Source organism: Schistocerca gregaria, chromosome 1 (assembly GCF_023897955.1).
Source record: "Schistocerca gregaria isolate iqSchGreg1 chromosome 1, iqSchGreg1.2, whole genome shotgun sequence".
Taxonomy (NCBI): domain Eukaryota; kingdom Metazoa; phylum Arthropoda; class Insecta; order Orthoptera; family Acrididae; genus Schistocerca; species Schistocerca gregaria.
In genome coordinates this window covers 1,048,614,188-1,048,627,473 of record NC_064920.1, presented here as the reverse complement: position 1 = coordinate 1,048,627,473, position 13,286 = coordinate 1,048,614,188, and the positions used below count along the sequence as shown (strand labels likewise).

At 43.9% G+C, this 13,286-nt stretch overlaps 1 protein-coding gene across 1 annotated transcript in view; it reads left to right on the top strand.

Annotated features, from left to right (window-relative positions):
- The window catches only part of LOC126280942 (acid sphingomyelinase-like phosphodiesterase 3a), a 588,911-nt gene that overhangs the window by 529,631 nt on the left and 45,994 nt on the right, over positions 1 to 13,286 (top strand). Inside the window, exon 8 of the mRNA XM_049979805.1 lies at positions 9,130 to 9,242. Coding sequence (XP_049835762.1) covers positions 9,130 to 9,242 — 113 coding nt within the window. The remainder of the gene's footprint in view (positions 1 to 9,129; positions 9,243 to 13,286) is intronic.

The window sequence follows — 13,286 nt, the reverse complement described above, 5'->3', positions numbered from 1 at the left end:
CCCTTAAATCATCATCTGACTATAATGCCACACACTCCATTTCCAAGCGGAATCTGAAATCTGTAGGAGACTGATTCTTCATCGCAAAAAATTACAAGAAAGCATAAAAAGTACTCGGGTTCCCATTGCATCAAGGGATTAAAATCACACGAACTTTCGATCATGCACTCCTTGGCCATTGTCGACTGGTATGACCGCCAGTGGGCTGTTGGTACGCTCAGCTTCTGGCTGAGACGTGTTAGTGCTTGCGGCATAGTGATATATGGGTATACGTCGAGTCGGCGATCGAAGTGCCCGCTTCACCCGCTTGATCGCTGGATCCCACTCCGTTCTGAGCTGTAGTTTACCGTCTCTATTTAGGGTGGTATCGGTGATTTTTATTTCAACTACTTTTTTAATTACACAGTCCCAGAAGCTGTTAGTGCGAACACCGACGGATTTTTCGTGAAATGTGGTCTATTTTCTAAAGCAAACTCAGACAAGCGGATTTCTCGGGGTAGTGCAGGCAATAAAACCACTCACGCTCCTTCGTGCATTGTTCCACTGTTCGTGCTCTCCGTCCCACGTAAGACTGGCCGCAAACGCATGGACTCACTAATTAACGAATTTTCGTCGGTGTCCTCAAGTTCGATTTCATCTTAGCTTCTTTAGCAGTCGGCTTATGTTGCCCGTCACGGAGCCACAGAATGGCAAGAAAGCAAGATTCATGTTGTGCTCCTTGTTGGTGGTCTTACTGTAACTCTTGCTTGAATTTGCTTCATTTATTTGACAAACGTTTGTTCCTGAAGACCTTGCGTAGGTTGCTAGGCTCATGGGGCAGGTTGTCACTGTCTGATATCATTCTCGCACGATGCACCAATATTCGTAACACAGTGCGCGTGTATGCTGGATGATGATGGCTAATGGAGTGGAAATATTGATCGGTGTGGCTGGATTTTCAGTAGAAGATGTGGCAAAGGCATCCATTTCACATCTGGTGGAAGCGAAAGTGACGCGTTTCCTCTGGTATTTGAATAAAGTATTAAAATTTGTAGGAATGTACTTATAAAATGAATTTAGTTCCTTTCTCATTGATCAGTGGAGCAACGGTCATTGTTGATGGTAGCGTGGAATCTTTCTACTGCATCACATACGCCTCTAAAAATAATGCAGAGATTTTAGAAAAAAAAAACGGCTCATGAAGGTATCATTCTTTCCGAATCGTAGTCACTTCACACCACCATCAGTTTTGTGCAGCCTGTTTCTCACAAAAGCGAGAACGGCAGATTCTCAGTTTGAAGACAATGCCCAAATTATACGTGGATTGCCCTTCCAAAAAATAATCGCAAGAGAGTATTAATTGATCGGAAAATAATCTCAGGGAGGTGCTTTGCTTATAGCAGAGTAAAATCAATGACTGAACTCGGGCTGCATTCGGCCATTTCGTATGTTTCCTATGGTCTTCCAAGTCCGCAGTTCCAGTTGCCTTTTCTGAAACACATACTACAAAATTAAAATTCTTGTACATATTAATAGTTGCGAGGAAAGCTTTTGGTTATAAATGATAACGAGAATTTAAGAGATTTTTAACATATTTAATTATAAATGAAATCTACAAGCTACTACAGATACACACCAAAATACGTCGCCTCCTCAGATCGATGCAGATCAGAGAAGAAGGGGAAGTTTTGTGACGCGAGCCTCGTACCTCGCTTTTTCCAAAACATTTGAAATTACAAAGAGTGCGGTTCGTTTCAGCCACAGAATGATTTCTCAGACATCATTGGTCCAAATGTACAATTCCTATAGTCTCTCCTGCTCAGGATTTCGTTTCATTGCGCTTTTCATAACTAACTGTAAATATTTGTTAAATTAAAAAGACGCACATGAGCGCAAGACAAAATGGTTTCAAATAATTCACACATCAAGAAATTGATATTCCTTAAGTAATGCTTCAGAAGTCGAGGAATGGCATTGCGTTTTTTTCCATGGTGAACTGGACGTTGCTATGTCGCTGAGCTGTTCCAGGAACTCGTGAAGTTTCTCACGTCGCTGTCATCAATGTATCGAAAGAAAGAACTTGGCTTTAATGGAGCCATGTCTAAAGAAGTATCCTCAAAATTGTCCATGAAGAGGTTTCCCTACAACTTTTCATTCGATGTTAATGTCGCTAGACCCTGCAATTTTGCAAGAAGAAAGCAGTTTTTGCATTCCAGTTACCTCCTTCTTGATGCTATACGTTGCAGCTGCCGAAGTTGTTCTCGATCCAGATGTCCCTGGAAGGAACGCTTTTGACGTCATTGTAGAGGTTGGGTTTTATTTATCTCTACAGTGGTGGAGCTGGGCTGCTAGAGGTCAGGAAGGCCTTCAGCTTTCCGCCCTGTTCGTTGTTGCACCGGTGGGGTGGGTAGGTAACCGGTGGATGACCGGGTGTCCAGGCATAAAAAAATATGCTCCCAGGACACTTTTACTGCGAGCGAAAGATAAAACAGTTGTGACGCCAGACGGCTGTCAGCGCCCCAAAGGCGCATGCTGACCTCTGTTGGTGAAGCGTGCTAGGGGCAGCAAACAGCCTCTTGTTACGGCCCCCGTGCGGCGTCGCCTCGCCCAGCCGGCTGCGAGGTTATGTGGTTTGCAGTGCGCGGTTTAGTGCTGTATCAGCTGCCAGGCTGTCGGTCGTGGCTACGTTACTGCAGAATCTGCAAAGTCGGTCTCGTTAGCTGGGCAGAAGCACGACCCAGTGCGTGATGCGCCATGCTTTGCAGAGTCGAACCGTGGAAGCCAGTGCGAACGGCAGCCAAAAATTTGCACGCACAGGGCGATGATCAGGTAAAAAATTTGCAAACAGAGGATGATGGAAGCTGGGCAGTTAAGTGACCTACGCACGGTCTGCGGACCCATAAGGTAGGCCGTCTGCAGTAGATGGAAGTTAGCCCGTAGGTGGCCCTCCGGCTGGAAGGCAGCAAGTGAGTAGCATTCGGACGCAGGTTTGGATAGCAGAATTGAACCTAGCGAAGGGCGTCTTGAAGCGACAGCTGATGGTCCATTTATGAACGTTGATCGGAAAGACTCCCCTCATAACCTGCTCCTGGTGGTGGCTAAACCTGCCAGTTAAAAACAGTATTTATGTGAGCCTGGCCCATCGCTATTTCTGAAACGGCTACTCATTACCTCCAGGCTTAGTACTCGGGGCCAGTTTTTATGCTATGTCAGAATATGGCCTGCGATAACAAATAATTATTAGTTTCTCTGGCCATTGACATGGACATAATCACTCGGAGGCGAGTTAATATTGCACATCTAGCTCTACATTAACACAGACGTGCCCATACGACAACAAGAACCGATAAAATAAAAAATAAAAACTTAACATCGCTCAGATGTGAAGGAGTCGTGACATCCAGGATTCCAAGCATGGGTGTTATTGCCTCCAATCCGTACAGGTGATCTTCCAGGTGCTGTAAAATTTAAGCTTGCAGTGTTAGCCGGGAACTTGTTGAACATGTTGCACGCGGCGTCCGCTGCTGTTCTCGCAACTCGTAGCTATCAATCCTTAATCTAGTTGGCAAAGTTTGCCTCAATGTAACCTATGGCAGCTTCTGGAAGCCCTCAGCGGACAGCAAGAGTTCCCTAAACGAATAGCTCTCCAGCCACGTGCTCTCCTGCTAACTGCTACTACCACGGCCCGCCAAACTCAACAACACACTCCTCGACCAAGGACCCTAACTATGGCATATGACCGTGTTCGATATCGGATGTACCAGTGGTTAGTGGCGCCAGTGGAGTCGTATGCCACGGCTCACAGCAACATTTTCATAAAAATGACAGGTTTTATGTCCTCTACTGAGGAATAGCTCCATTGTATAAAATTTAACGGAACTCTGCCCTTATTTCTGCAAACCATTTGCTTGATAAACTCACGTGACTGAAATCCATCGGAGTCAGATTGGGAGAGCGAGAGGCCAGGCAATGGGAAATCCCAATCCCCAACAGATCCAACGCCCAGGAAACATCTCATGAAGAAATTTAGTAACATCCACATGATAGTGGAAAAGAGCACCACTTTGTTGGAAGATGACATTGGGCGGCATCTGCGGAGCTACATAGTTCACTGAAGATGTCGAGACAGATGTACGCGTCATGTGATTCAGCACTGTTCATGAAATGGTGACGATCACGTTTTTGAAACTGTCTCTATGGATTTCGTATTTATCCATCAACATAAATCATCGAGTTATTTCATTACGCGCATTTATTTGTGTATGCCTCAGTCCAGACGCCCTGTACAACATTTAATCAACAACGGCTTGTAATATTGGTTCGCAACGTACCTCGTACTTACACGCTCATGTTCGGCGAGCGACTATAGATAGGACGTTCACATTCACGGGACACATACATTTACACGTTCTGCACAGATCATCAACATTTTAACCAAGTCGCCCCGGTTGCTCAATGTTAACATCAATAGTGCGGAGCACCATCACCTAATGGTAAAACGTGTCTGCGGCTCTCGTTGTCGCTATAAATTGAAGGTAAAGAATTAGTATGACTTGAGCAGACGTGCAAAATGCCGCGCAGACACATTTGTGAACCATACAAGTCAGAGTTTCAAAGAGTGCGCAGTAGCGGCAAGAGAGAATGAAGCGCACCCAGCCTGGAAATTGATGTGCGTATGGGACGAAGTTTTTCAGCAGTACAACGGGTGTGTGCTGAATGATTCACGGAAGGCTGTAAAACACGACGAGATGGTCCAGGTCGCACCACTGAGACCACCCCCGAGAAGATCGACACCTCATCCGAATGGCATTGCAGAACAGATAAGCGTCGTTCCTCGGCTCTGGCAGAACAGTGGAGCAGTGTAACATGTCGTACACTATCAGGTATGACTGTCCGTTCCCTTTTTTATTTTTACGTCCTGAGTTGCGTGTTCGTTGTCCTCTTCTCTGCCTACATTTGGCGAACGTGCAGATACAATCTAGACTGCAGTGGTGTGGGGAACGACGTCACTGCAGGCAAGAATGGCATCAGATAGTATTTTCGGACGAATCCGGTTCTGTTTATTTGAAAATAGTGGCCTCACTTTGGTTCGCCGCAGACACGGAGAGCGGCATCACAGTGACTGCATTCGCACAAGACATACAGCGCCAACTCAGGGCCTTATGGTGAGCTGCGTTATTGGGTACAACCGCAAATCACAGATGGTGCATATCCAGGGGACTGTGACCAGTGTGACCCATAGCCATACGCTTTCTGCATAAAACCCCAGACGCCATTTTTCAGCAAGACAATGTATGACAACATTTTGTTTTACGAATAAGTGTCTTCTTGGTGTTACAGGACGTCAGCCTTTTGCCCTGCCGCGCCATATCACCAGACTTGTTGTCAATAGAAACTATGCGTGATACCTTGTACAACAGGGGCAGCGCTGTGATTCAGTGCCAACCACCGTAGATCAACTTTGGAACCAGGTGAATGCAGCTTGGATGGCTATATCATAGGACGCCATTCACGCCTTATACGCTTCGATGCCATCACGCATTGAACAAGTTATCAGGGCACATGGTGCAACCTTTGCCTACTAGGTAACAGGATACATGTTGAAAAGAGGTGACTGAAGTGCTCATCATTTCCGCACAACATGCTAAGTTGCATGCCCTGTGAATATCAACCTGCTATCTCTAGTCATTGAAGGTGTTTTGATATCTCTGAACATGAATGTACAACAGGCTATCGCATAATGAAGCATAAAGCATTCAGGAAACATCGTTATTGAGAAGTACAGCAGTAGGTCTGCTCGCATGTCGTATACACTTTACACTTCACCTGACTGTACTTTGTAAACAGTTGTTGCTGGCTGTCGTATCCTTACGAGACAACATTAACGAAAGACGCCGGGAACGTTGAAGAAATAAGCATTGCTTTGTGTATCACAAAATACGGGAGAAACTCTCTCGAATACGGTAAGCGATTGAAATTTTAAATGATTAACTTTCACTTCAGGGAGACGAAACATTGTATTGCTCCCACTTACTGAGGGAGAAAAGACAGTTGAGGTAAAAATGAAACAAACTTGGAAAGACATGTTCATTTTTCCCATCTACTGACTGATAGCGCAGCGGAGAAAATATTGGTTGAAAGTGTTTTCTTGGACTCTTATACAAAGCATTTAAACGTGAATGGTAGAGTATTCAAGTAGATGTAATCGAAGAAACAATGCATTCACAAAATTTGTGCCGCACAGGGTAGCCGCGTGGTCTAGGGCACCTTGTCACGGCTCGCGCGGCTGCCCCCGTCGGAGGTTCCGGTCCTCCCTCGGGAACGGGGATTTGTGTTGTCCTTAGCGTAAGTTAGTTTAAGCTCTATTAAGTACTTCATAAGCTCAGGGAACGATGATGTCAGCAGTTTGGTTCCATAAGATCTTACCACAAAATTCCAAATTATACAGTTTGTGATATTTATTACGTTTGAAACACCGAGGTGTACTTGGGACCTACTCACGCTTATAAAGAAACAAACAGAATGTTCAGGAATACAATAGGCCAAGTGAAACAGTACTGAAAGTAAATCGGATTGGGATGGCTCAAGTTACTCATCGATCACTACAAATTGCTATGTCATTGGGCGCCGAAGCGGTCTGCGACAAGGAGATAGACAGTTTTCCCCTGAAATATTTATAGAGATGATTGGTGGACCTTGGTTTATTGAAACAGAGCTCTCGTCAAATACTGTCTACGTCTGAAAGATTATTAACGTAAAAATACCGAAATAACCAGTAAGACTACTTATTATGTGATTGCTGATTCCCAGACGAGAGCACGCTTCCTGTAGTGCTAGGAACAGACATGGAGATCATGAGGTAACAATGACACCTCAGTAGAAGATATCAGATGTTGTATTGACGTGACGGACATTACAAGCTGCACAGGAAACATAAATTTTAATTTTAAAAGCGGAAATTAGTGTAATGTTGCAGCTTCGGCAATGGGTGTTGTAAGTCTTAGACAACGGAAATACAAGGGCTTGCTGAAAAGTAATGTCACCGAATTTCTTATGTGATAACTCTTAAAGTTTCTCATATAAAACCAACCTTATTAACTTTTTACATCTTAATTTTCCATGTCTACATATTTGCACCTCTCTACCGATAGAGGTCTCCGAATTTCAGCGTGTAACATGGCGATGTGTAACCTAACTATGTCGGTGCGTGAGAAACAGCGTGTTCCGATCGAGTTTCGAACTTGAAGAGATCTTCCGGACATGGAGCAGTCTTGTCTTCAGCATGACACGGCTAGATCATACACGAACGCAACATTGACACATGCATGATAATATTGCAAAGGGTTCCTCTGAAACTCACCGTTCCCCAATTAGGCAACACCTTCAGTACCACCTGCGCCTCTTTGAGGCGCACTTCAGAAATTTATCTGTGCAGAGACATGGACATCCCGCTTATCTGATTGACGCTCTAGTGCCTGTAGGTATGCAAACCCTTCGACACCCCTTCGGAAGAGATTGTCTTCACTAAGGCGCTTAAGTAGCAGCGGAGCGCGACTCAAGTGTTGAAAAGGCAAAAATACCCTTTCTTGCTTCGGATCACGTTCAGATTTTGTTTTCCACCATTACAGGGGAAGGCTGAGGCACTTTCGAGCCCAATTCTAAATTTAAGTGTCGCAGTGGGAGACAATTATGGGGTTTAGAAAAAGCGCTCCTTTAATTGTGTTACGCAGCTTAGGTTTATACGTCGACTACACCCTTCCACTCTAGACGTTTTAGCTGAAGATCCATATTTTCAATTTCAAGATAATGAATTCTCATAAGTACACATTAATTTCGCTTTCGTCGAGGAACTTTACATGCTGTTTGTGGCGTTCGCTGTTTTATTCGGTGGTTTGGTATTTTATTAATATGTAAATGAAAATGATAATCTTATTTTATTACATTGAGTAATTACTAAATAATTTATCTCCCGGCTAAAGATTTGGTCAAGTTGCTAAAGAAGTCCAAGTTAACGTCGTGTTAATGTGTTTTCTGTAAGTTGTGTAAGTGTCACTAAATCACAGTTCATACAACAGATTCTATACAACTATTGATTAGGATGGAAACAGTTATCTTCAGCAAAATGATCATTAAAACCACCGAATATCAGCCGCGCACAACACTGACGTGTGTTACTTGAAACAATATTCTTCGCAACTCGTGCTTAAATAATTTCGGCTCCATACATCAGGTAGAAAAGTTTGTTATAAGGATCGTGCTATGAGGATTATTTTTAAAGAACCAATGTGATTCGATTTATTTTCATTAAAATAAGTTCGGTACCACCGGTGCACATTTATTTTTACACATTTGTATTCCCTTCGGCATTTATGTCTGCAGAGTTGCGTAATTGGAATTTGCCAATGAGATAATTGTTAAGATGGCGGCAGAAATTGATAGAGACATTCTATTAATAGAGCAAATAAGATTAGTATTTGAAATGCTTATTAAACTTTACTTTCGTACTGTGCACTATTTAGACTTCATCAAGAAAACATCTGATTTTTTTTCTTAGGAAAACACAGACAAAAAACGCGATACAAATCGCTATCATGAATGGCTGCGCTCCTTGCAGCGGAAAGAAATAACTAACACAGATAATGCTTACTGAGAGAGAAGTTAAGGTTACAAATAATTATTCACACATATTTATAATAATAATGAACTCTGTTCTCAAGTAATAATTAACAAATAATTGCAATTTCTTAACAGACCTCAGTTTGATATGCGTCCGCCGCCTACAAAAGCCAACCAACAAAAGGCAAAAACGTAGGAAGACAAATGCAGATAATAAAAGGAATTTACAGTTATCGTTGTCTTTGTGTGATGCACATCGATATGTCCAATTACATCATAGAATATTATATAAGAATAATTATTTATCATCGTTTTCACTATTTTTTCATATGTCGAATAAATAATGTTTATAACTGTTACAAGCATAATTTCCTCTCGTCGCACTGTAGCTAATATTTATGTCGTGGATGTTACATGTTGTTAACTGCGATCCTCGCCTAGCTACCGCTGAACTGGCAACGATAGTCACAAAGCTTCATCTAGCTATACTGATGGCGAGGAGGGCATGATGAAGGGGACTGTCTTGTCCAACAGGTGTTCCCGTGTCGTGGATTATGGTGGCTCCGGCCGTCTCGCCTCGCAGGGGGCACGGCTCTGCTACCAACCCAGGGCTTCGCCTCTACAAGTTCGACACCGACACAGGGAAGGTGAGTTGCTGCTGTGCCGCTGTCGTGGTTTTCGTTCTATTTTATTTTGTTTTCTTCTTTATAACACACTGTAGGCCGCAGCTTGGTAGAAACAGTACCAATACAAAACACTGAAGGGACAATACGAATCACTGTAGTCAAACTCTCTGGCAGATTAAAATTATGTGCTGGACCGGTACTTGAACTTGGGTTCTTCGTCTTTCGTGACGAAGCACCCTAACGACTGAGCTATCTGTTATTTTATATTTTTTATCCACTTTCTTTCTATATATTTATTTTAAGTAAAGATCACACCTTTACTTGTACCAGTACCACTTCTCCTACCTTCGAAAATTCGCAGACGTTTACCTGGATGCGTTGTGGGAGCAGCACTCCTGGAAAAAAGATATTGTCGAGAAATGGTTTAGAACCTGCCTGGAAGATCATTACCGGAATTCATTTACGGTCCACTGAAGAGTGTCCGCTGATTTGAAACTTTCTGGCAGATTAAAGTTAAGTGAATTCGACTTTTTGTGAAGTTTTGGAGGTGGTAGGAGAGATACTGGCGCCAATGAAACTATGAGGACGGATCGTGAATCCTGATTGAATAACCCAAACGGGAGAGAACTTACCCGCAAAACACGAAGATCCAGGCTCGAGTCTCGGTACAGCAGACAGTTTTAATCTGTTAAAATAGTTCACGGCTGAACTGCCGGATGTTAGTGTTAAACAAGAGCAATATTTCGTCAAACAACTACGTTGCCATCATCAGCTACCTGAAAAAACACAGTTTTAATTTGTTATCGAAGTGTAAAACCGGTACACACTCCGCTTCCGAGTGAAAATTTCATTTTGGAATCTCTCAAACTATCTGTTTTGTTGCTTCATTTAGGGAACTGAAATAAATTCGAAGTCCTTTATGTTTGGCTTAGTACGGGTGCAGGTGTAGATTGTGGGATCGTACTGTTATTTCGACAGCAGTGAAATGTGCTTTACAGTATGGAGGCCTGAAGTAAACTTTCTAAGACTAGCGTTTCAGTGAAGAAAGAATCGTGCATACTTATATAGACAGACAATATACATTAATAAATAGCATAACAATTTTAGCGGAAAGGTAAATAGTGGTACAAGAAATAACCTAGTGATAGTGTTTTTGCACAGAATGATTTGAAAGACTGGTTACTTTAATCGAGAATGGTGTCATCACACGCAAGCTTATGCATTCGACTCGGCATGATAAATCATAATGACCTATAAATACGAATTACCTTGAGTTTTTGACACCGGGAGCTGGGTTTCACCTCTGAGAATATATACCAGATTTATGCGTCGATCACACCCACGAAATCCAGAAATTTTAAGAAAATGACTATTTCGGCACTGTAACGTCATCTGGCATTCACCTAACTCTTAGACGCTTTGTTGTACGACTTTGGTCTTTCAGATTGACTGGGAACTGTACTGATGGATAAAATAGTACGCCATGGAAAAGACATCGTCATCCATCAGCAGATGCTTACATTTTTGGTACGAGATTCACCTAAACGGTGATTCCGTACATATTTTGATGGAACCAAAAGCCACGACTTGTTCTTGAGCTTCTCAAAATGATTAATTAGTCAGAACAGTGTCACGCAAGTATTTCGCTGCGGATAAACTACTCCTACAGAATCTAAACGACTTTCGCTCCCCATTTACTTGTGGTTAATGTTGAGCGAGATACCGGACTCGTTTACACATGAAACAGCATGTAAGGCGTGGCAGTCGATAGTCATCCATTGCACGTAACAATGTCGTATTGGTAAGATAATACACTCCTGGAAATGGAAAAAAGAACACATTGACACCGGTGTGTCAGACCCACCATACTTGCTCCGGACACTGCGAGAGGGCTGTACAAGCAATGATCACACGTACGGCACAGCGGACACACCAGGAACCGCGGTGTTGGCCGTCGAATGGCGCTAGCTGCGCAGCATTTGTGCACCGCCGCCGTCAGTGTCAGCCAGTTTGCCGTGGCATACGGAGCTCCATCGCAGTCTTTAACACTGGTAGCATGCCGCGACATCGTGGACGTGAACCGTATGTGCAGTTGACGGACTTTGAGCGAGGGCGTATAGTGGGCATGCGGGAGGCCGGGTGGACGTACCGCCGAATTGCTCAACACGTGGGGCGTGAGGTCTCCACAGTACATCGATGTTGTCGCCAGTGGTCGGCGGAAGGCGCACGTGCCCGTCGACCTGAGACCGGACCGCAGCGACGCACGGATGTACGCCAAGACCGTAGGATCCTACGCAGTGCCGTAGGGGACCGCACCGCCTCTTCCCAGCAAATTAGGGACACTGTTGCTCCTGGGGTATCGGCGAGGACCATTTGCAACCGTCTCCATGAAGCTGGGCTACGGTCCCGCACACCGTTAGGCCGTCTTCCGCTCACGCCTCAACATCGTGCAGCCCGCCTCCAGTGGTGTCGCGACAGGCGTGAATGGAGGGACGAATGGAGACGTGTCGTCTTCAGCGATGAGAGTCGCTTCTGCCTTGGTGCCAATGATGGTCGTATGCATGTTTGGCGCCGTGCAGGTGAGCGCCACAATCAGGACTGCATACGACCGAGGCACACAGGGCCAACACCCGGCATCATGGTGTGGGGAGCGATCTCCTACACTGGCCGTACACCTCTGGTGATCGTCGAGGGGACACTGAATAGTGCACGGTACATCCAAACCGTCATCGAACCCATCGTTCTACCATTCCTAGACCGGCAAGAGAACTTGCTGTTCCAACAGGACAATACACGTCCGCATGTATCTCGTGCACCCAACGTGCTCTAGAAGGTGTAAGTCAACTACCCTGGCCAGCAAGATCTCCGGATCTGTCCCCCATTGAGCATGTTTGGGACTGGATGAAGCGTCGTCTCACGCGGTCTGCACGTCCAGCACGAACGCTGGTCCAACTGAGGCGCCAGGTGGAAATGGCATGGCAAGCCGTTCCACAGGACTACATCCAGCATCTCTACGATCGTCTCCATGGGAGAATAGCAGCCTGCATTGCTGCGAAAGGTGGATATACACTGTACTAGTGCCGACATTGTGCATGCTCTGTTGTCTGTGTCTATGTCCCTGTGGTTCTGTCAGTGTGATCATGTGATGTATCTGACCCCAGGAAAGTGTCAATAAAGTTTTCCCTTCCTGGGACAATGAATTCACGGTGTCCTTATTTCAATTTCCAGGAGTGTAGTTGAGACACACAGCGTGGAAGATGTAATCTACAATCATAAAATGTACGCAACAGTGTTGTAAAAGCATGCCAATGGTGGAGGTAAGAATTAATATTAGCGCAAATACGAATCTACACCTCCATTACAGTGGTCTTTACTAAACTAAATCCAAAAATTGATTTCTCGGTAGATGTAACTTTTCACAGTATGGGTCATATTCAATGTTTTAAGTTCAGGACCCTACATATACATCAGCATCTCCTTAAAATGCATGTCGCGAGTAAAAGTTGAGAACATTTATTAAAATTCAGATTTTTAAAAATATTTCTCCATTTGGCTACAAAGTACGATCCCCGTTTCTTGGGAGTAGACGTTCATGAATGAACGTTGATGTTCCTAAAAGTGTGTTTATAGATATGTTCAAGTTTTGGATCCCACTTACACATCGGTACATCTTTAAAATTATAATTGTTAATATAAGCCAACAACAATTTTAAAAAAGAATTTAAATTTTTCGTAGGGCACATACTATCCTCCGCCCCTCCAGCTTGTAATACATCTTATTGAAAATACGTTGGTTGTGGGACCGTTACGAAAGACACATACAGGGTTAGTCACATACAGCTTGCACCACAAATATTGCGGAAACGGAAAATGCTGTTGATGTACAATTTTCATAGAATGGATAGGCAGTAAGGGACTCATATTGTTAGCCAATAAACAGCGTGTAACAATACATATAAAGTGTATTTTCCTGCAAACATACACTTTTTGAATATAGCAATGCCTACTGACACTAACAAACTAAAAGATGCGTAAATTACAATGTCGGTAGTGTTTATTTCAGGA